The sequence below is a fragment of the Cherax quadricarinatus genome, chromosome 13 (genome assembly GCF_038502225.1).
Source record: "Cherax quadricarinatus isolate ZL_2023a chromosome 13, ASM3850222v1, whole genome shotgun sequence".
Lineage (NCBI taxonomy): Eukaryota > Metazoa > Arthropoda > Malacostraca > Decapoda > Parastacidae > Cherax > Cherax quadricarinatus.
In genome coordinates this window covers 50322447-50347219 of record NC_091304.1, presented here as the reverse complement: position 1 = coordinate 50347219, position 24773 = coordinate 50322447, and the positions used below count along the sequence as shown (strand labels likewise).

At 39.7% G+C, this 24773-nt stretch overlaps 1 protein-coding gene across 5 annotated transcripts in view; it reads left to right on the top strand.

The window, feature by feature from the left end:
• Nucleotides 1-24773, top strand: part of LOC128688583 (gamma-butyrobetaine dioxygenase) — a 75456-nt gene that overhangs the window by 24180 nt on the left and 26503 nt on the right. For 3 of the 5 annotated variants that reach the window (XM_053776460.2, XM_070084708.1, XM_070084709.1), the window contains exons 1-7: nucleotides 15543-15617; nucleotides 18270-18369; nucleotides 19585-19727; nucleotides 20028-20209; nucleotides 22963-23158; nucleotides 23338-23565; nucleotides 23821-23951. In XM_053776460.2, coding sequence (XP_053632435.1) covers nucleotides 15558-15617; nucleotides 18270-18369; nucleotides 19585-19727; nucleotides 20028-20209; nucleotides 22963-23158; nucleotides 23338-23565; nucleotides 23821-23951 — 1040 coding nt within the window. In that variant the 5' untranslated portion in view covers nucleotides 15543-15557. Of the gene's footprint in view, nucleotides 1-15542; nucleotides 15618-18269; nucleotides 18370-19584; nucleotides 19728-20027; nucleotides 20210-22962; nucleotides 23159-23337; nucleotides 23566-23820; nucleotides 23952-24773 lie in introns of those variants that run through there. The other 2 variants (XM_053776461.2, XM_070084710.1) reach the window with 1 other exon arrangement.

Here is a 24773-nt window from a genome sequence, read left to right as displayed (position 1 = left end):
AACCAGACGAACACCCAGGGGCGGCTCCAGTCTATATGGGAAGGGCTTAGGGATGGCAGTCTGGTTGGAAGTAGAGCTAGTGTTATATTTATTTGGGGAAGGGGCGGTTAGTGGGTATGGAATTTTTTGCGAGTCCCCCAGCACACACCCTTACTGGAAAAAGTTTTTCTGACACCGGGAGAGTAACGGGTAAAACTAGTTACTACTAGCTATCGAGTCGCACAGTGCTGCGTTAATTTACTGGGGTTTTCTCATTGCAGCACAAACATAAGCAAACCTATGCAAAACACGCAAACTTTTGTTCACACTACATATGAGATACTCTCCTGTATACAAAAACTTAATGCACCTTGCTACTGAATTCAATTTACATTCGAGATCAACGTTATTGCAAGGAAAATACTTGCTACATTTAGTATTAGTAGTGGTCTGAGTATTGCGACATGCAGATATCTTGGTGTAGATGTACCCTTTAACAAATCCACTATACCACAACTAAACAAGAAATGCAAAGCTAGGCTAAATGCTCTCAAAGCTGTTGCTGGCTACAATCCCAACTATGGTGCTAATGTGAGAATCGTGAGAATGATGTACATAGCCTATGTTAGGTCCTTAATTGATTATGCTGCTCCCATGTTGATATTAGCTAGAGAAAGTTCTCTCCGACCCTTGGAGTTAATGCAAAATGAAGCTCTCAGGATTATTCTTGGCTGTCCCAGATCTACAAAAGTTCTTAACATGAGGAAGGAGCTTGGTATTTCTAGTATCAGTGATAGGATTGTTGAAATTAACACTGTACTCGGTATTAGAATGTTGAGAAACGAACCAGACACTGTCACAGTGAATCTTACCAAGTGTCTAGAGGTAAATACACACAGATCTAAATGGATTGTGAAAACGTGCAATTGCATTAAGTTTTATAACCTGCATGAACTGTATCACTGTAGGCAACAAGAGCATTTCACCCCTCCATGGAAGATGTGTTCATTTAATATCACATACCTACAAGTCCCTCCCTTCCTTAAATCTCTTGTTAGAGCAACTGCTCAAGAAGAAATTTCTCGCCTAGCTGGTAGTAAAAAGTTATCACAAGTTATATACACTGATGGATCTAAACAGGAGTCTTCTGGCAGGGCTGCATCTGCTCTTGTTGCCACCTCCCTAGTTAAGAACCATAATAAATTTGTTTAGTTAGGCATAAGAATTAACAACTGGGCGTCTACACTGCAAACTGAATTGTTTGCAATCCTAATGGCGCTAAAGCTAACCTATGACATTGAGCTTGACTCTATGATCATTACTGATTCTATGTCATCATTGAAGGCTCTTGACTCATATAATGACTCCAACAACATGCTCATTGGAGAAGCCAGGTACAGATACTCAAAAATTAGGGACAAAGGAATTAATGTACAATTGCTATGGATCCCATCACACATTGGATTACTCCTTCATGATAAAGTTGATATGTTAGCCAAGAAGAGTACCCAGGAGAATGTAGAATATAACTTTGGTATAACTGTGTCTAGCATTAGGAATAATATTAGGAGAGAAGTAAATAATGAAAATGATTGTTATAGGAATGCAGTTAGAAGCCTGAGTAGATCTATAACCCACTATGATAACATGAACGTAGATAAGTATGTTTATGGAGCAACTTGCAATGTGAACAGACTGACTGATGTTGTAGTGGCCAGGCTTAGGCTTGGTTACAAGTACTTCTGGCAGTTTGGGAGACACACAGATGATCAAACTAAATGTAAATTATGTGATCAGGCATATGGTCACTCTCTTGAACACTATGTGCTTAATTGTCCACTTATTGAGGAATACAGAGACAGACAATATAATAACCTATGTGACATGTCAAGATATCTTATTAATGAAAATAAGATACCAGATATACTAAGCAAATTTCCTAAATTTGCTTGCAACAGATAAGTGAACTATAGATATGTAGATATAAATCCATATGTATTCCTGTTAACTCTTTGGGGCCTAGTTCCTAGGCCTTTTGTGTATCCATATGCTCTCGCGCTACCGTCCACAGGATGGATATGGGGTGCACAATAAACTAACCACTTCGGTGGCAAAATCTAATCTATTGCGACATGCAACACTCCCCTCTCACGTGTCTTTACCTCATGTAAAAAGAACATTCACGTATATTGTACTTCACTGGGGAATTTCCTGCGATGCGCTGTTGTTTTAGGCAGTGAATTTGCTCTGGTCACTTACAATTTGTCTGAACTTTTTGACTTTGTTTAGATATGGGAATTTTGTCCATAAATTTCACTTCTCGGTGAATATAGCCGTGTATAGTACATGTCTTCTTAAACGGGACCTAATCTGTTTACCTGGAGTTCCGGGGGTCAACGCCCCTGCGACCCGGTCTGTGACCAGGTCTCATGATGGATCAGCGCCTGATCAACCAGGCTGTTACTGCTGTACAGAGGTTTACTGTGTATAATGTCTATCCTTCCGTAGTGAAAACAGATATGATAGTAAATGCATTTAAAATGCTATTCATTGCCATTTTATTTGAATTTTACTCTTATTTTGAGATATTTAATCTCTTCCCGAGATTAACCTCCCTGGCAGCCATGGTGTGCCAAACCTGGGCCAATAAGCATACGAAAGGAATTATAACTATGACTGACGAGTCAGTTGATTGTGATATCTGGAGTATACCTGGAGAGGGTTCCGGGGGTCAACGCTCCCGCGGCTCGGTCTGAGACCAGGACTTGTGGTGGATCAGGGTCTGATCAACCTGGCTGTTCCTGCTGGCCGCAAGCAAACTGACGTCAGTTTGCGTGCGGCCAGCAGAATATAGAACATAATTGTTAACGGCTTTTTTTTCTAATTACCCGGTGTCCTTCTGGTTCAGGGAAACATTACCTCGTAAATACTTGCTTAACCTTAGGAAGTGGACCTCGAGATCTCGTGTAAACCTTCAACATACTGAACAAATGAAATTCAACAAAGAGCTATTTGATGTACGAAACTGAGAGAGTATACAAATGAGATATTTTTGTTCATTGTCGGTAGTCTTAGAATGCTGAAACAATTGCCGTCTTGTGTTGTAAGTGCAAATCTAGCAAGTCATTTAAGAAATTTTTCGAAAACAAATTTGCAGTTATAGCATTCAAATACAGAACACAGCCCTGTAAACAAGCACGCAGTTCTCCCCCCAGGACTGGCTGCCGTGAGACTGGGAAACTGAATCACATAAATTTAGTAATCACTAAAGCCTTGATATGCCTTAGTCTACAGAGCAAGAAGATAACTAATCGCATTAGTAACCTAAGAGGGTTAATAACCTAAGAAAGGCAAGCAGGTTTTTATTCCTTCAATTGCGTTAGTTTTAGGTCTCTCAGAATGTGACCTTTAACAATCCATTAACCCTTAAACTGTCGAAACGTAGATCTACGTTTTTTCAACATTTGAAAGTATGTAAAAAACCGTAGAGCTTCTTTTTTTTTTTTTTTTACATTTGAAAACTTGTAAAAAAAAACTTTGATCTACATTTTTTTTGTTATATTTGAAAATGTGTTAAAAACGTAATCTACTTTTGGAGGACTACACATGTGAACGTAGATCTGTTTGGACAGTTTAGGGTTAACTACGTGGTATTGGTTTACTGCTAGGTAACAGGGGCAACAGATGACTGGAGACTTATCCATACGTCTCGCCTTTCCCATGGTTCGACCTGGATACTTTTGGTTGAGGGTTACTGACTTTCACTCTGCTACAAAAATATGCCTTAGTGTATTTGGTTGTCTCATAGGTTATAGAAATGCATATCTTACAGCAGATATAAATGAATATACTAAGAGAATAAAGGTGAAGGATTTTTTTCATTCCCCATAAGTAATAGTAATGCAAGTAGTTGTAATGGAAGTAGTAATGCAAGTAGCAAGTCGAAATTCTACATCCTTATTTCTTATGGTAGTTCTCTTCACCCCCCTCCCTTCCATCCTTCCCTGACTGGTGTCTGAGTAGTTTGTACGAGAAGATAGGAGCCTCTTGTCAGGGAGGTGTACAACTCCCAACATAATGCCAGCCTGGCAGAACTTCTCCCCCTTTTTGTGTGTTGAGAACAGGAACTATAAATATTGATATTTCCACTTTCGTGCAAGGCTGCTGTGATTCATGGTCACTAAATTGAAACCGATTATGGATATGCGTTTTGGAATTGGACTCGGTGACTTGTTTACCCTTTGATTTCTGTAATACGGTATAACAATAGACACGATTGTTGCCCATTTGATACTGTATATTGAAAGTTTTGAATATCCAAACTGTTCTAGTGCCTTGCAAATTAAAACAGGTAAAATAGTTAATTTGAAGCCCTCCTGTTGCCTGATACATTAATCATGTTAACACTTATCCACCTCGGCCATAGGAAAGAACAATATTGTCTTAAAATATTCAATTCAATTAAATTCAAAGTTTATTCTCTATAAGGATTACAACGCTGAGTTTACAGAATTTGGTTATTGTGTGGTTTACAGGTAGTAAAATAATGATTACAGAGTGTACCACTAGAACACCTAGCATGGCTAGGCATTTCGGCAGACTTAGTTTAATTCTTAATTTTAAAATATTACAAATTATGAGGTAAGTTGGTATTATGGCTAAGGGACTAAATACTAGTTTGTGAGTTTAGCAATGTGAATGCTTTTGTTTTGGCACAGTACATAGTTTCAGTATTGGAGTATCACAGGATTCATTATTTTAAGATTAAGATTAATATTTCTGTTTGGGGTCAAATGGGTGAGTGTAAGTGTAAACCACCAGGTGGTATTCGTGTAATTAGTTGACAGGGTGTATCAGGGAGATAAGATGTTTTCTAATGGTAGTTTTGAAGGTGATGAAGGTGTCTGCAGTTCTAGAGTTCTCAGGTAGGGTGTTCCAGATTTTAGGGCCTTTGACATGCATTGAATTTTTGTAAAGGTTTAGTCGGACACGAGGAATATCGTAGAGATGTTTGTGTCTGGTGTTATGCCTGTGGGTTCTGTCACAACTATCAAGAAAGCGTTTTAGGTCAAGGTTGATATTGGAGTTTAAGGTCCTGTAGATGTAGATTGCACAGTAGTAAGTGTGGATGTATTGAACAGGGAGTAAGTTTAGATCTATGAAGAGTGGGGGGGGTGTGTTGCCAGGGATGGGATTTAGTGATTATTCTTACTGCAGCTTTTTGTTGGGTTATTATTGGCTTTAGGTGTGTTGCTGCAGTTGATCCCCCCAAGCACAAATAGCATAGGTGAGGTATGGATAAATAAGTGAGTGGTATAGTGTGAGAAGGGCATTTTGCGGCACGTAGTAGCGTATCTTGGAGAGGATCCCAACCGTTTTGGATACTTTTTTGGTTATGTGTTGGATATGGGTGCTGAAATTCAGGTTGTTGTCAAGGTATAGGCCTAGGAATTTGCCCTCATTATGTCTGGTAATTAGAGTGTTGTCGATCTTAATGTTAATTTGTGCATCTCCTGCTCTGCTACCAAACATAATATAGTAGGTTTTGTCAGTGTTAAGCGTAAGTTTATTGGCTGTCATCCAAGTCGATATTTTGATCAGGTCCTCGTTAACAATGGTGTTGAGGGTGGCAAGATTAGGGTGAGAGATGACATAAGTCATGTGTCAGCAAAGAGAATGGGTTTCAGGTGTTGGGATACGTTTGGAAGATCATTGATGTATATGAGGAAGAGCAGGGGACCAAGGACACTTCCCTGCGGAACTCCAGTATCAAGTGGCCGTGTTGTTGATGCCGTGTCTTTAATGGTGACATACTGATACCTATTAGTAAGGTAAGATTTGAAATAAGCAAGCGCATGGCCTCTTATATCGTAATGGTCAAGTTTGTGGAGTAGGATGTCGTGGTCTACTTTGTCAAAAGCTTTTCTTAGGTCAATAAAAATTCCTAGTGGATATTCCTTATTTTCCAATGATGTGTAAAGCAGATCTAGCATTTTTATAATTGCATCATTAGTGCTTTTATTTTTTCCTGAATCCAAATTGGCAGGGGTTGGGTGTGTTTTGTGCCGTTATAAATGAATATAGTCTCCTGTGCACGAGTTTCTCAAAGATTTTGGATAGCAATGGTAAGTTTGATATTGGCCTATAGTTGTTTAAATCTGTAGGGTCACCACCTTTATGTATTGGTGTAACCCTTGCCGTCTTGAGTAGTTTCGGGAAGGTGCTAGTTTCCAGTGACTTGTTAAAAAGTAATGAAATAGCATGCGAACGGACATGGGCCGCTCGCTTGTACAGTAATGGTGGGACATGAGACAGATTCCCCGAGTTATTTTTAAGTGACTTTATAATCTCGGTGACTTCCGTGGGCTCAGTTGGTGCAAGATAGAAGGAATTTGGGAAATTCCCATCTAGGTAGTCCCCGGCATGGGCATTGGTATGTGGGATTTTATTGGCGAGATTAGATCCTATGGTTGAGAAGAAGTCATTTATCTTGTTAGCTGTGTCAGTGGGATGTAGTGGTGTTTCATTAGGTTTATTTAGGACAATATTCTTGTTTTTTTCAGTTTGTGGGTCCCTAGAATCTGAGAGTGTTTTCCAGGCCTTTTTTATATCTCCTCTAGTGTCTGTGAATCTGCTGGAGTAGTATAGTTGTTTGGCTTTCTTTATTACTTTGGTGAGAACTGATGAATAGTGTTTAAGAATATCTTTGTGTATTAAGCCCTGTCTATATTGCTTTTCATATTGGCGTTTCTTGTCAGTGGATTTAAGAAAGGTGCTAGTTAGCCATGGGCAACCAAGCCGTTTGTTTGTGATCTGTTTCGTTTTTATAGGACAATGTTGTATAGTCTAAGTAATTTGTTAAGAAAAATGTCTGTCCAGTCATCAATACCATTAGTCCATATCTCTTACATCAGAGTTTCTAACATTAGATACAATTTCCCTCATCATGTGTATTTGTCTTGGGATGATTCTGGTAGGTTGCTGCCTGCATCTGTCCAGCAGCATGCAGGATATCTTTGATATACCTTAGATGGGTTTCACGAGTTTTCCTCCTCCCGCAGCCCGGCCCTGGGACGGAGCAGCGCTGTATAGCCCTTGTGGTTTATCGGTTCTTTTTTTATTATAATAATACTGGGACAGGGTTGTCTGGTGCTTGCCTGGTCACTAGGAGTTGATACTCTACATGTGTCTTCCAGGAGCTTCATTAAAATAATCATTCCTGTTTTATGCACCACTATCTACTCACAGCTGTTTTCTTCCCTCCCTTTCAACTGCGTTTAAGCTTCTCACTGAAGCTCATCCATCACTTAGCTCAGTCTTCACTCCAGTACAAGTTTTTTCAAGGTTCTCGAGTTTTTCTTTGATCCAAGTTACTGTGATTGGCCAACGGAGGATCGAGCTGAAGGATCCACATTGATTAGCCCTTTTCCTAAATAAGACACTTGTGAATATAAATAACATTTTACCACTGGAACTTGGACATATAAGATGATGAAACACTTAGATACTAAACTCAGCGGATTGCGATAGTGTTGAGTCAAAGTGACGTGATGTGAAAGCAAAGTCGATCATAATTTGGTGTCTTCAATAAGGGTTCCAGATTTCGACATCTTTAATGTATGTGACGTAGTGGTAACCTACACACCTCACCTTCAGTCGTAAGTTAAAGCTTGCATTATTCTTGTTAAATGGGAATACTTAGTAAAAGCAGATAGGAGAAGAACTGAATGCACACCGATCGGTATCTGCTGAGAACTATCTACCTCCATCTTGTTTAAGGACTATCAGTTATCTGGATGGTACAGGCAAGAATAGCAGTGTAGCACTTGTCTCCGCATCCTCCACCCCTTCCAGCCACTGCTGGAGTATACCTGGAGGGTGTTCCGGGGGTCAACGCCCCCGCGGCCCGGTTTATGATTAGGAAAACAGGGAAACACACTATACAACATTGGAAAAATGGCATGGAACTTATAGTAGTTAAGAGTGGATAGAAGGCATGGTGTATATACCATCTACTGCATAGTAGTTTTTGATGCCGGTGATGGGTTCTTAATCCAGGGCATTGAACGTATCCTTCCCTCCTGGGATGAACTCTGATTGCCTTGCATTCCCCAGGTACTGTATGACTCCCTCTAATAATACTGCGGCAAGTACTCGTACCAGAATACAGGTAGCAAGGTCGGAGTAATGGGTGGGCCAGCCGGGCAGCTGCCCGGGACACTGACCTATTAGGAGCTCAAATAAAGAAAAAAAAAACGGAATTAGATGCTGAACGAGTTCTTGTTGAAATGAGGATGTGCTACAAGTAATGTTTGTTCAAATCCGAGGGCAACGGTAATGTTATCGATTCAAGATTAATAATGTCTGGTGGCTAAAGCTCTTGCTTCACACATGGAAGGCCCGGGTTCGATTCCCGGAGGGGTGGAAACATTTCAACATGTTTCCTTACACCTGTTGTCATGTTCACCTAGCAGCAAATAAGTACCTGGGTGTTAGTCGACTGGTGTGGGTCGCATCCTGGGGGACAAGATTGAGGACCACAATGGAAATAAGGCACAATCCTCGATGAAGCACTGACTTTCTTGGGTTATCCTGGGTGGCTAACCCTCCGGAGTTAAAAATCCGAAGAAAATCTTATTTTTCAGAAACTTTCTGGATAAAGCCATATTATCTCTGCCGTCACCCTTTGAACAAGCAAAATTATATCGATTATCCTGGGGATTTCTATTTGATATTCGCTGTATAGCCCTTGTGGCTTAGCGCTTCTTTTTTATTATAATAATAATCTATTTGATATTTAAAATCAAGCTGCTGAAATTATGCAAATATTGAGATGTATGCTTTACTGATGGAGATGGATCAGGTATCACAGAAACTAGGTTAGGTTAGGTAAGGTTTGTCAGTAAACAGGACAAGTGTTTCCTGACGCGGGTCTTAGTCAGATGATGACCCGCCTTTGGAGCTTTGGTCATCTGACAGAGGCCTTCCGCTGGCTTACCGGTCCACCCCTTTAAAAATAACGGTCATTTATAACCAATTAGTATCTGTCACAGGAACTGAACTACGTAACGAGAGACAATATTCAAGCTTTGCTTTCGATTGATGTAAATTCTCCATTTTTTTTTTTAAAGTCCTGCAGAAGTTTTAACTTCAGAATACGTTGCTTAACTACGGATAGCAGTGAGAATATTAACAATACCAGTGACTTGCTACACGTGAGCGTAGCCTTGGTAAAGTTAAACTTGTTAAAACATCCACGCTCTAGTTAGTGAAATGAATGTTCGAATTCTGGCATTGTTTTCGACTGAGAATGATGTTGTTCAAAAGGTTAACTTGTCAAGAGACTTATCAAATGTTTTGCCGACATGAAAGATAGAAAATAGAACTTTGAAAGTAATAATAATTAAGAGGAACACCTAAAAGCCACCTTAGACTTGTTTATTCTTTGAGTTTCTGTTAATTTACCCACAACTTATGTGAAACTAATAGGGCAGTAATTGACGGAATATCTTTTTTTTTTCTAGTTCCAGTCACACGGTACTTTACCTTCCTCCATTGATTTGTTGATTATTACCATTAACTGGCCTACGATGTGATATAAAGTTTGCTTTAGTATTCTGACTGCTAGTATGTCCAGCTCTGTGAATAATTTTTTCCCGCATTTCTAGGTACAGTATTTTAATGTAGCTGTAGTGTTGATTTCATGAATCTTTAGTGGGTTAGTTTTGTTACCTGTAACATTGACATGTGGATAGTGATTTCTGTTCTGAATGTGACAACCTGATACCGGCACTGAGATAAGATAAGATTTCGTTCGGATTTTTAACCCCGGAGGGTTAGACGCCCAGGATAACCCAAGAAAGTCAGTGCGTCATCGAGGACTGTAACTTTTTTCCATTGGGGTCCTTAATCTTGTCCCCCAGGATGCAACCCACACCAGTCGACTAACACCCAGGTACCTATTTGTTGCTAGGTGAACAGGACAACAGGTGAAAGGAAACGTGTCGAAATGTTTCCACCCGCTGGGAATCGAACCCGGGCCCTCCGTGTGTGAAGCGGGAGCTTTAGCCACCAGGCCAGATGCTGTATCTATATTGGTACTCGTCATTGTGTCGTCACAGTCTGTTAGAAGCCCTATTCTGATTTGTTCCCTTTTCTTGCTTTTTTTTATGTATTTAAAATACTTAGGATTTTGTTTGATACTCCAAGGGAATTTGCCTTTTTAGGCTGCATTTGTCACTAATTTTTTTTCCTGTAGATGTACATATGTAGAATGGTCCTCTGGGTTTCTTGTTAGTTTGTTTCTAATATGCCAGTTTATTATATTCCCTACAACTAAAGCATCCTGGGTCATCCAAGATGGTTTAGTTGTTGCGTTTTAGCTTCCCATTAGTTAGAATTGTATATATGTATCTGTTCCATATTTCCTCTACATTTAGTAGTTAAGTGCATTTTACACTGTTAATGTCGCAATGAAATTTATTAAGTCATCTTCTATGTAGTACAGGACTATTGAATTTGGGTGTCATGGCAGATATTCAACTGGAAATTTATGTTGTGGTCTCAGAGGTAACGGAAAACGTGCACACATTTGGTCAATTATTGTAATTATCCATAAAATGGAAAGCGAAGTTATGGCAGAGTTCATCTGGTTTGTAGAATTCATGCCGCTAGTGTAAAATGAGTTTAGTTTAGTTTCTGGCAATGCTAAATTAAGTTTTGCTTACGCTAATACTTCGATATAAAGCCTAGCTTAATTTATTCCCCCTTCAGCTTTATATTATTGTTATGCAGAGGGCATTCAATTATTATTACATCCATGCAAGAGTGCTAAAGTCTGGGGAATGGGAGCAATGAGATTCGATCCAAGGAAAAGGAGGGTAGTTCAATTTCTTTGAATCAAGAGCCCTTCACCTGTATCAAAGCACCACCCCATTCTCTTTGCTGACGACACGACTTGTGTCATCTCTCACCCTAATCTTGACACCCTCAACACCATTGTTAATGAGGAGCTGCTCAAAATATCAACTTGGATGACAGCCAATAAACTTACACTTATCACTGACAAAGCCTTCTATATTATGTTTGGTAGCAGAGCAGGTGCTGGGCAACTAAACATTAAGATCGACAGCACTCTAATTGCCAGACATAGAGGGCAAATTCCTAGGCCTATACCTCGACAACAACCTGAATTTCAGCACCCGTATCCAACACATATCAAAAAAAGTATCCGAAACAGTTGGGATCATATGATACTATGTGCCGCAAAATGCCCTTCTCACACTATACCATTCACTCATTTATCCATACCTCACCTATGCTATTTGTGCTTGGGGATCAACTGCAGCAACACACCTAAAGCCAATAATAACTCAACAAAAAGCTGCAGTAAGAATAATCACTAAATCCCATCCCTGGCAACACCCCCCTACTCTTCACAGACCTAAACTTACTCCCTGTTCAGAACATCCACACTACTGTGCAATCTACATATACAGGACCTTAAATTCCAATATTAACCTTGACCTAAAATGCATTCTTGATAGTTGTGACAAGACCCTTGGGCCACCACACATGGGTTTAAATTTTCCAGCACTAAAACCCACCAAATCACTTTCACTAGACGCTCTGTCATCTCTGATCATCCTTTGTACCTCTATGGCTCACGTATCCCTGAACGTGATACAGTCAAGTTTCTGGGCCTCCTCTTTGATCGTAGGTTATCCTGGAAACCTCACATTACCTCTCTGAAGGCAACTTGTCACAGCCGGCTGAACCTTCTTAAAACCCTTGCTCATCTTTCGTGGGGAGCTGATCGTCGAACCCTCCTTCACCTACATTCCACCCTTATTTTATCGAAACTTGATTATGGTGACCAGATCTATTCAGCGGCATCTCCTGCTACTCTCTCTAGCCTTAACCCCATTCATCACCAAGGATTACGTTTATGCCTTGGTGCTTTTCGCTCTTCCCCTGTCGAAAGCCTCTATGCAGAAGCGAACGTTCCATCCTTATCCGATCGCCGTGATGCCCATTGCCTGCGCTACTATGTACGCTCTCATGATCTCCGCAATCCTTCCATTTATAGAATGGTCACTGATATTAGTAGACATTCTTTATTTGTTCGCCGCCCCTGCTTACTCCGTCCCTTCTCTCTTCGCCTTCATTCGCTCTTGTCTTCTCTTCAACTACCACCTTTCTATGTACATGTAGCATCTCACTTTTCCCTACCCCCCTGGGAAGTTCCAGCTGTTCGAGTCTGTTCTTTCTCCCTCCCTTGCTCGAAAGCCCAACTGTCTACGGTCGCTTCCCGCTCTCTTTTTCTTGACCACTTTCACTCTCATTCTCATGCCATTGCTGTGTACACAGATGGCTCTAAGTCTTCTGACGGCGTAGGATTCGCAGCAGTGTTTCCGGACAGCGTCGTACAAGGGCATTTACTATCTTCAGCTAGTATTTTTACTGCTGAATTATATGCCATCCTTACAGCACTTATCCGTATTGCATCTATGCCTGTGTCATCATTTGTGGTTGTCTCAGACTCCCTTAGTGCTTTACAGGCTATACAAAAATTTGATACACCTCACCCCTTAGTCCTCCGTATCCAACTTTGGCTACGCCGCATCTTTACTAAGCATAAAGATATTGTTTTTTGTTGGGTCCCTGGTCATGTTGACGTACAGGGCAATGAACAGGCAGACACTGCTGCGCGGTCAGCAGTACATGACCTACCAGTTTCTTATAGAGGTATTCCATGTACGGACTATTTTGCTATAATATCTTCCCACCTTCACACCCGTTGGCAACAACGTTGGTCTACTATGCTCGGCAACAAACTTCAGTCTATTAAACCGAGTATAGGTTACTGGCCGTCTTCTTATCACCAGTGTCGAGGTTGGGAGACTACTCTCTCCCGTCTTTGCATTGGCCATACTCGTCTTACTCATGGATATCTCATGGAGAGGCGACTTGCTCCTCTCTGTGAGAATTGCCAAGCTCCATTATCAGTCAGCCACATTCTGTTGGACTGCCCACTTTATCAACGAGCATGCAGAATTTACCTCTGTCGTCGTCTTCGCCCCGCTGCTCTCTCTTTACCTTCCCTTCTCGCTGATGGACCCACCTTTCATCCGGACTCTCTTATTGACTTTTTGACAACGACTGACTTACTTCACAAATTCTGATACTTTCAGCCCTTTCTACTTGTATCTCTTGCTACCCTCTACCCCCGTACTATCCCCTGCCCCGCTGTTTTCTGTAACCTGCTGATCATCCCCCCTCCCTCCTGCCATCCAATTCCCTTGCTTCCTTCCCTACCCTGCAGCGCTGTATAGCCCTTGTGGCTTAGCGCTTCTTTTTGATTATAATAATAATAATAATGTGACAAGACCCACAAGCATAACCCCAGACACAAACATCTCTACGATATTCCCCGTGTCCGACTAAACCTTTACAAAAAATCAATGTATGTCAAAAGCCCTAAAATCTGGAACACCCTACCTGAAAACTCTAGAACTGCAGACACATTCATCACCTTCAAAACTACCGTTAGAAAACATCTCCCTGATACACCCCGTCAACTAACTACATAACCACCACCTGGTGGTTCACATTTAGTCACTCACCCATATGACTATAAGCACAGAAATACGTATCTTAATCTTAAAATAATGATTCCTAACTATTCACAAGTTTGCCTGTGATACTCCAATATAGAAACTATGTATTGTGCCAAAACAAATGCATTCACATTGCTAAACTCACAAACTAGTATTTAGTCACTTAATATTTAGTCAACTTACTCCACAATTTGTAATAATTCAGGGTTAAGAAATAATCTAAGTTTGCCCGAAATGCCTAGCCATGCTAGGTGTTCTAGTGGCCCCCTCTGTAATTAGTATTTTATTAAATGTAAACCACACAATAACCAGAATCTGTAAACCCTGCATTGTAATCCTTATAGAGAATAAACTTTGATTTGATTTGATGGGAGAGCTTATAGTACATCCCATGTTTCTTAGGTGTGATGACTTCGTATTTTGCAAAATACGAATAGAAACATTTTATATTTTTACAAATTGTTTTTAATAAATGCATGTTTTTTTTATGATGTGTGACCAAGACAAGAAATGTTGGAACCTGAGATGCCCACACTGGCAATAACTGCTGACACAGATGATACCAGAATCTTTGAATCCCATTGTTACAAGTGACCCTTGAGATACACTTCCTTTAGAGTATTAAAAATGCAGGAATTTTTTATCTGCATGTACTAAGTAGATTGGACTTACTTGATCGTGGTGTCTAGCTAGAAACCTCCTGATCCTCTCGGGCTAATCTAAGTTTCTATGACCTCAAGATGCCATGTGCACAGGACTGATTCCTACAAATATTCAAATTGTGTTAGTATCCCCAGCCTGCACCTTGAGGGTCCCTGAATTCAACGGGTATTCCCTAATCAGCATTTATATATACAGTAATATACTAGCTTCTGGACTGATATTTAAGGGGAATTACTCAACAATCTAACTTGTGTTTTGGGCATGTGGCCACACGTAACCGCAGCTCAAATCTTACCTTCCCCAAAACACAATTGACCAACAAATACCCTAAGAAATGTAACAGATTGTCTTACTGCGGGGCCTGAGAAGAGACAAATGGAAACCTCTGGGATGATCTCGAGGCAGTATGTATTTTGAAGACAGCGTGGTCCCTGGGTTGTCCTCTCCCCAGAGATGGTTACTTCATGCTGTCTTTGTCCAGAAGGATGGACTAGTGTCCAGCAAGCTCCAAAGTAGACTTGCTTGCACGAGATGTTAGATACCACAATTTACCTAGTCTCATTACATACCTAATATTAAGGTCTGAGGCTACAGTATTAATCCTAATATTTACTAACAATTTAAATCTACCTAAGACCTCCTTAAGGTGTAATCTATCAATTTGTATCTCAGTCTTCAGCAGTTATTTAGTGTCTTGTTTGAGTGTAAGGACGTGTTAAGGGTTCTGATGACTGCCGCATCAACTTTTTTTTACAAATGAATCAGATGGTGGCATTTTTTGGTCTCAATAAATTTTCACACAATGTGTCTTCTTGGTGTAATGTCATAAACTTTGGACTCCCAAGCTTTACATACAAACATTATTATTTTGTGAAGTGTTCCATCCTTACCCATATTCTGATCAGGGCACCGTGGCTAAAGCTCTCGCTTCACACTGCAAGGGTTCGAGTTTGATTCCCAGCGAAGGGCGTGTTTCCTTACACCGGTTGTCTATGTTCCCCATTAATAAAATGGGTATCTGGGTGTTAGTCGACTGGTGTGGGTCGCATTCTGGGACAAAACTGACCTAATTTTCCTGAAATGATCTTCATAACAAGTGGCTTTCTATGTAGTAGTATGTCAATGTCAGCTAGGCCTGTAAACCTTGTGTACATGTACTTGTAGAAATAAAAATATTACTATTACAGTGGACCCCCGAGTTTAGTGAGCCTCATCCTTCGTGAACTTTGGCTTTCGGCAACTTCTTTCGTCAAAAGATAGCCTCGAGTTTCGTGATTTGCTTCGGGATTCGTCCGTATGGAATGTGGCCTCCCAGTGACCGGGCATACACAAAGGCTCCAACACACCATTCAGAGAGTCAGTGTAGCATTGTTTCTGGGCCAGTGACCATCACCCTGTACTTTCATGGGATACATTTCGTAATATGTAATCCATTGTTTTTTGTGCTTGCAACTGATAAATAAGCCACCATGGGCCAAAAGAAAGTTCCTAGTGCTAGCCCTTTGGTAAAGAAGGCGAGAAACATGATAGAATTCAAGAAAGAACACACCAGCCAAGGTACCTCCCCACACCAGCCAGGATACTTCCCCACACACCAGCCAGGGTACTTCCCCACACACCAGCCAGGGTACTTCCTCACACAAACCAGCCAGAGTACTTCCCCACACACAATTTGATTTGAGTGGGACTTGCACACGAGTGAATAGAATTATCAAATCTTATTGCTTGGGGAGCACTGAAAATTGGGTTGGGCAAATATTCTCTTAATGGGATGGTTTGTGAAGGACTCTGCCTAGTATGGGCCAATAGGTCTGCTGCAGTGTTCCTACTCTCTTATGTTCCATATACCAACAAGAGCCTTCAATAAAGGTGTGATATTATTGTTTTATACTTGATTTCTTATTCTTTTCTATATGTAAATCTATATTTAATCTATAAAAAATAATTTTTGTTAATACTTTTGGGTGTATGGAATGGATTAATTGGATTTACATTATTTCTTATGGGGAAATGGTTTCGAGTTTAGCGAATTTCGACTATTGGCAGACTCTCTGGAATGGATTAATCATGAAACTCGGGGGTCCACTGTCTTATTAAGAGCAGCATTTAATACATTTTTTGTACACCACTTATACTTCCTGAAGTCTAAGTTTTTGTTTGTGTGCAGTATACGGTATGGTTTCATAACGAAGAGTTCCTAATGATAAAAGACTTGAAGATTAAGGTTCGGTTACCAAATGGACTTTGTAATGCTGATATCCTTATCCTGTGACCTGCCAGAGATGTGATAACACACTTGGCAGTACATATATACTGTCTTGAGACATGTTTGTCACGTCCACCCCTGTGGTGCACTGGTCGTCACCGCATCCACCCTGGTGGACAAGTGTTAGTTTATCTTTATTATGCATCTTATACCCATTGTGTGGGTGGTAGTCAAGATTACAGAGGTACATAATGGGTCCAGGGACTGGGCCTGTGAAAATTATTATTATTAGCAAATCACCTGCAGGAGACTTACAGGGCATTGCCTGAATTATTACATGCAAGTAAATTGGTTGAGGTAAGTGGGACTTAAGTCAGAGTAAGTCACTGAACTGCAACTCCTTCAACTGCCCACTTCTTCACCACTTTCACAAAAAGCTAGACTTGACATTAAATTAATGATTATAAAATTAAAACCAGCTACTCTGGTACATTGAAGTTTAGTGGACTGTATGTGATCAGGCTTGCTTGCTGGGTACACAAAAATATAACTATTAGTACAAAACATATAATGCAATGGTGTTAGTAGAAAATAACTTTGTATTACCACTTACCATTTAATTACTGTAGACAGATCACACCACAACACCTGCCTAATACCCAGACCCTACACTGGTCAGCTAAGATCTAGGTGCAAGGACCATGATGTACTTTCCTGTGAGTGATGTCTGCATCCCTTATTTCGCCATCTACACAAAATTCTTGAGGTCCTGCAAATTTCCTGTCCCAATTCTTCGGCAGGGGACATTAACACAGATTCCTATTACAAATTCAGGCCGAAACATCTCCTTTTGGCCTCTGAAAATGCCCGATTGTTAACAGAATTTCCCACTACAACCAGTGTTCACAAATTCAAAATGACATCCCACGGCGTCCCTACTGGCTGTTCTTCACCCCCCATCTTGAAATTTCTCGAAGAGTCCAAACATTATATTTTATTACACAATTATTGTACGTATTATTCATATGTTCTACATTTAGGAAATTATGTAAAAAAATCCACAGGGCCGTAAAGTTTTGATAGCTGAACAAGTCACGGTGGTAATGAACCATTTGCATGTTTATATCTGCTTACAATCATAATGAGTTATGTATACAGACATAAACTAGTTAACACACACCCACAAACAGGGAAAAAAAAGTTTAAGTGGTAATGCATTATTTACAGTTGGCAAAGTCAGGGTATTTTTCCAGAATGATATACTGTACCACTGTGGATAAAATACTTTGACATTTTTGAGTGAGTTGTCTCTGAATTCGTTAATTTTATTGCATTCCAGTACATAATGTCATAAGGTGTGACAGTTGTCCATCTGACAAAATTTACATTTCGTTTGGTCTACATCTGGTGGTGATTTAACCTCCCAAAGATAAACCATACCCCCGGCCAGGATTGAACCCGCGGTCATAGATGAACATATTTGGGATACACAGTCCTGTTGTTTGAGTAATTACCTAATACATACTGTACTGAATTTTAAATTCTTATTGCTTTCATTTGTTTATTAACTGTTTGTGAGAGTGTTTCAATGCTAACCTTTTAAACCTTTCTTTATTATGACTCACGAAATCGTAATGACACGATTGCAAACAAACCATACCACGGGCGGAGTTGAACCCGCGGTCAAAGACTCTCTGACCGCGGGTTCAGTTCCGTCCGTGGTATGGTTTGCTTTCTTTATTAGTAATAAATAATCATTTTAGTGTTTTGTTGGGTTAATTTTATTTTGTTCTTGTTTTCAGACCTCTGCTTGGCGCAAGATGTCAGTGAAGTGGTGTGCAGTGGTTGTTCGTAGAGTGGCAGTGCCTCTCCTCCAGTCCTCGCGGGCCATCCATGCCAGAGGTAAAACTCACCTTAGAATTTTAGATGGAAGAAGATATTGGAATGTTGTATGTAAAAGACATTTTTTTCTAGATCGGCACTGATTCTGCTATTTGTCTCCTGTTGCTATAGGACTTAAACCAGTCTACAGAACCTATACCAATAGCTTGAAGTTTATTACATAATATATTGTGGAATCCACCTGACTTTCTTTTTTTGGGAAGGGTTAGGGGTTGTAAGTAATTTACACTATGTATGATGATTATACTTATGTGTACCTGTGCATAAAATAAAATAAACTAATTTGTAGCAAGAAGGCTGTAAATGCCAAAACGTCTTGAGGAAATTCGACATGAATGCATACTTATGGCATCTTTACTGATGTAGACATATCAGTCCTGGGATCTTTAACATTTCATTTATAAATAGCCAAAATGCATTGCATAATTACTGCTGTAGTGACTTTCTTCTTAACCTACAGTTGTATCAAATTATGTCTGTATTGTACTAAGATCAATATCTAAAACACAATCATTTGGAATGTACATGTATAATTACTGTAACCTCTTGGTATGGTTCATAAAAAATAATTTTTTATATTATATAAATACTGTGCATGTATATGACAACTTCAAATGAGTGTCGTGTCTAATTGCTTCAAATGGATGTGTCTGATCGCTTTAAATAGGTGTATCTGATTGCTTCAAATACAAGTGTTTTCAGTAAGGGTGTGCAAAGTAATGTACATTACCTGGAGTTTACCTGGAGAGAGTTCCGGGGGTCAACGCCCCCACGGCCTGGTCTGTGACCAGGCCTCCTGGTGGATCAGAGCCTGATCAACCAGGCTGTTGCTGCTGGCTGCACGCAAACCAACGTACGAGCCACAGCCCGGCTGGTCAGGAACCGACTTTAGGTGCTTGTCCAGTGCCAGCTTGAAGACTGCCAGGGGTATGTTGGTAATCCCCCTTATGTGTGCTGGGAGGCAGTTGAACAGTCTCGGGCCCCTGACACTTATTTTTACCTTATTCCTAGACTAAAGTGAATGTATACTTTTAAATTGGAAAATAAAGAAGTGCAAAGAGAAAAAAAATGGCAGAAAGTGAGAGCAAGTAAGCAAAAATGAAAGAATGAGAGAGAGGAAAGAGAAACAGTGAGAGAAGGAGGAAGAGAGTGCTATATAATGCATTATATGTTTGTATATTAAGCAGATGACTTGATGAAACCATGTTTACACAGGCAAATCAACTGCTGCTCCTGCAGCACTGCGGACAGATCTGACAGGTACACCACCTGTCATTACTTCTGTGTTACCTGCACAGCATCTCACCACCAAGGTTATCTTCGACACCCACACCACAGCTGACTTCAAGTACATCTGGGTATGTTAGCTAAGGAAAATGCTTGTGTATATTGCTCACCTTTCTTGGCAATACCTTTGGATTAAAGCAACAATCTTCCTCACTGACATCATTATTGCACTTGAATGATTACTCTGTATGTGGTAATGTCATAGGTTCCAGTGAATTTCATTTGGTGTAATTTGCACTTGATTTAACCCATTTCATTTAGATTAATTGCATTGGTGAAGAGTTAATTCATATATAATGTTACATGGTAGTTTCCTTTACATTAAGTAGTCAGTGGCCATTGAATTGACTTGCTTGTTTTTCCTTCAACAGCTGCGAGACAACTGTCAGTGTCCCAAATGTGTGGATCCCAGCACGAAACAGAAACTAGTGGACTCTCCAAGCCTTGACTTGAACATCAAGCCCCTCTCCCTCACCATGAATGATGCAGGCAAACTCGAGATTATTTGGTCTGAGGAGGATGAGGCCCATAAGTCAGAATATGACCCAGTATGGTAGCTATTTCTTCGGATTATTATATTACATGGATATGATTTTGTAGTTTAGGGAGTAATTTTATAATTGTTTATTTGCTAGTAATTACTAGTGACAAATTCCGTCCTGTTCCCATTACATTTCTTCATCACCTCTACAGTAATACTATATACTGTACTGGATTGTAATACTTGCCAATAAATATGGTAAAAAGCATTAAGTGCAAAGCAAACCATTTTTCATTGATTACATTTTGCTCCAGCTTCAGTTAACTTGATGAAGCTCTTTTACTTAAAGTAAAACACTACAAATAAGTTTTTTGTATGTGCAGCCAACAGTAACAGCCTGGTTGATCAGGCCCTGATCCACCATGAGGCCTGGTCACAGACTGGGCTGCTGGGGCATTGACCCCTGAAACCCTCTCCATGGTATCTTTGTTGTACCAACTCTACAGCACCTATAAACATTGATGTTGAGTATAAAATATATCAGCCAGAGGATAAGATAAATGCACTCTACATGATAGTTCATTTAGACGTCTTCTAGCATGCTGTCCTACAACATAAACATCATTAATGGGAATACAGAGGTTTAGATTAGACAGAAATCAACAAAATGTAATTCACTGTTCCTTTATGTCAATAACCCACAGAGTCGATCCCAACAACTTATATCAATGTTATCTGCAGATGCCACCATGCTTGTCACCTCAAACCCAGATCTGACTTCTAAATAACATTGTCAACAAGAAATTAAAAAATTACTCGCCTGAATGGCATCCAACACATTCACACACATGGCTCTTATGGGTTTAGTGCTTCTTCATGAATTTAATAATTATCACTCAACAGTATTTCCCAAATTGAAGATTTTACAAATATCATTTCCACGGATAAGCAATCCACAAATTCCCTGTGTAGATGGCTTCTTAGCTTGAAAGGCACTTATTAAATTTACACACAGTAGACCCTTGAATAATGCAAGGGTTGTTCCAAAAAAATTGTGCATTATTCAGTTTAGCATTAACTAAAGTGAAGGACATAAAAAGAAAATTTATTGCATTCCTATGGCCTGCCAAATGACCAAATATTTTTTTTTTTATGACAGTCTTTAAAAGTCACATAAAATTAAATACTTGATATGCCTTAAATTCTGGTTACTCTTACATGTTGATTCTAAAGTGTATGGAGATGGTTTCGGTGGCTCTAGTGAGCTGAGGTAGATGGCTGTGGTTCTTATGTTGATGTGGATGAAGAGTTTTCAGATGCTAATGTTCATACTACATTGTTTTTAGATATGCAAGGGTCCTTCTCGATAGAAAAAGTCTGTTTACTAGCAGTATGGAATTGTTTGTTCTGTAACTTTTCCAGTGCTGTTTCTGTGCAAGTTCCTCAGTTTCATTCTCCTCAGTTATCTACCTTCCTTATGCCTGGAAATTCAGTTCTTTCAGCAATTTTTCTGCAGAGTATGAGCAAATGGTTTCTAAAACTGATAAGTTGAAACACTTGTGCAACATTTGGGTATCTTTATTCTGAAAATGTTTTGCCAGTCAGTGGCTTCTTCAGTCTAGTGCAGTGAATGAAGGAAGATGAGGAATTTGAGGAAATCAGTCCCTCAGCCTGGTGTTGTGCTCAGTCCATCAATCTTTTATCCATTATCTTTTATCAAGATTGATGGACTGAACACATCACCTTCAGGCTGAGGGACTAATTACCTCAAATTTCTCATCTTCCAGCTTTCTCAGCATCGGACAGAAGACACCACTGACTGGCAAAGCCAGTCTCATTTATCAATTTTTTTGCAGTTGGATCATTAACATCACACTATTTCTTCCTTGCTAATGTAGATTCTCATCAGCATTAATTAATTGATTGACACTGTAACATCTCGGAAATAGCTTGTGGCAACCCATCATGGAAATTTCCTGCTGCAGCATTAACAGCCGACACAATTGACACTGTAACATCTCGGAAATAACTTGTGGCAACCCATCATGGAAATTTCCTGCTGCAGCATTAACAGCCGACACACACTCACTGCTAATCTTATACAACTGACTGCAATATTTACAGCACTCAAACTATCCTGCACTAAGTGTACACATCTGTGATAACATTCCTCTCTTCTCAGACAGTTTTGTAGTAAGATATAGTTTTCTGTCTTAATTATCTGAACACTAAGTGGGGCATCTTCCTGTGTTTTTTCTTAATCCACACATTCAGTATCTGTTTGTCTTATTTAGCTGTATTGACCTATTCATCATTATATTCAGAAGGTCTGTCTGAAATAACTGTTGCTCAAGCTCGTATTTTTTCATTATCTCTAATGGCGAGACCAAAGGAGCGAGCAATTTCCATCTCATTTGCTCTAAATCTTATTTTTTTTGTTAACACATCGGCCGTTTCCCACCAATTATCAAGGAGAAGTTTGAGATGAAGTTTTATATTGGAGTTTAATGTTCTGTATATATATAGTAGGCACAATAATATAAGTGGATAGTTTGTATATTAAGTAAGTTCCAGCTCATGAAGAGTGGTGGTGTGTGTTGCCTGGTGCAGGAGTTGGTAATCACCTGCACAGCAGCTTTTTGTTGGGTACACTTCATTATTTATGGAGACTCCACCTTGATGTAAATCATATCTTTACTATTTGACAAACCTTAACAATATTTAATTTAGTAGAATGCATTTGAAATTACCATAACTTTTACTCTATATTTTCATCCTCTGTGAATCTCAGAATTATCAATAGTAAAACACATTCTTTACCGCAGGCTGTATAAGTATGGGCAGTCGTTCATGCACAATAACTTTGCTAGTGACAGTTTAGACATGGAACTTTTGACTCAGAGACCAGAATTTGAGTTATGGGATCGAACAACTATCTGGTCCAGCTTTCCTGAGATGTCTTATAATGAGATAATGGAGAGTGATAATGGTCTTGCACAGTGGTTGGAAATGTTCTATAAGGTATGTATGATTATCTATTTCTAGCAAATACAGTAATTATATATATTTTTAACTGCTGGAATTCATATAAAATAGGTGTTGATTTAAAAAATATAGTTCTCACATTATTGTATAACACTTTGGGTAAGTTATATATTTTTTCATAATTTCTGGAGTGTAACCTTTTATACATTTCTCAGTATGGTGTTGCTGTTCTCCGTGGAGTGCCACCTAAGGTGAACAAAATTGTAGATGTTGTGAAACGATTTGCCTATGTGAAGGAGACCCAGTATGGTCACACTTTTGATGTAATCAACAAGCCAGTGAAGGGTTCCCATCTGGCATATACTGGAGTTGCCCTGGCACATCACACTGACATGAACTACAGGGAGAAGAGTCCTGGCATGCAGCTGCTCCACTGTCTCAAGGTACAGTAATCTCACATACACTACTGTAATGTGAATTAATGGGCGACATGCATATTGCATGATTAGTCAGGTTCATTTTGGACAGTGACTGGTTGGGTGACTATTTCATACTACTTTATGAAACATTATTTTTAGGATGTATTCCTTAATTAGTTATGTATATAATTAGAAGGATTATGGGGAGAATTAAAATTATTCTTACAAGTAGCTTGATTGAATAGTGTTTATTACTAGCTATAATATTTTTTCCAATAGGCCAACGACCCCAAGCTTTCTGGCTCTGACCCAGGGGGACGCTCATTCTTTTCTGATGGCTATCGCATTGCTAGATGGTTGGAAGAAAATGAACCTGCAGCATTCCATGTCCTTACTTCCACACCTGTCAGGTATAGTTCCTCAAATTATTATTGTTATTGGGGAAGTGTTGAACCTGTAGGGATCATACAGCAACTGGGAAGTGAGAGGTAATCAGGTTTGATCAAATGAAGGGGAGAGTAGCTATAGTTCCTCAGATTTAGACCCCTTCACTAGCATTAAGGCATCTAGAAGAGAAAGTTAAAGGAAAGGAAATGACTTAAAGTAAGTCAGCTAACAGGTATCCCTCAAATCCCTTCATAAATGTTATCTTGCTCCACTCAATCTGAGTAACCATGTTCACTAGCCTGCTGGATATTCAAACCCCTAGAACCCATAAGCTCCCTCTACCCTTTCCCTCCAACGCTTTTTGGACGAGCCTTATCCCTACTTCCTTCCATCCCAGATTTATACACCCTTTTGATCATCCTATTTTGCTCCATCTTATCTAAGTGCCTAAACCACCTTAACAATACCTCCTCAGCTCTATGAATTAGCTGTATACCTTTGGTAATCCCTATGCTATCTTCTGATTTCTACTCTCGAAATTCTCTGCATGATATTCACACCATGTATTGCTCTCAAACACCTCCATTGCCTTTAGTCACCTTTTTTCTGCAGTGTTTAAAGCCCTTTTGTTTCCATAGATAAAGTTCTTTTCACACATGCCTGAACACAATTATTTTGTTATTAACACATTGGCCGTTTCCCACCAAGGCAGGGTGGCCCGAAAAAGAAAAACTTCCATCATCATTCACTCTATCAGTCTTGCCAGGGAAAGGAAGCAAGGAATTAGATTCCCATTCAGGATAAATGGAAGGGGCAAGAGACTAGTCATGAGGCCAAGGAGCAAA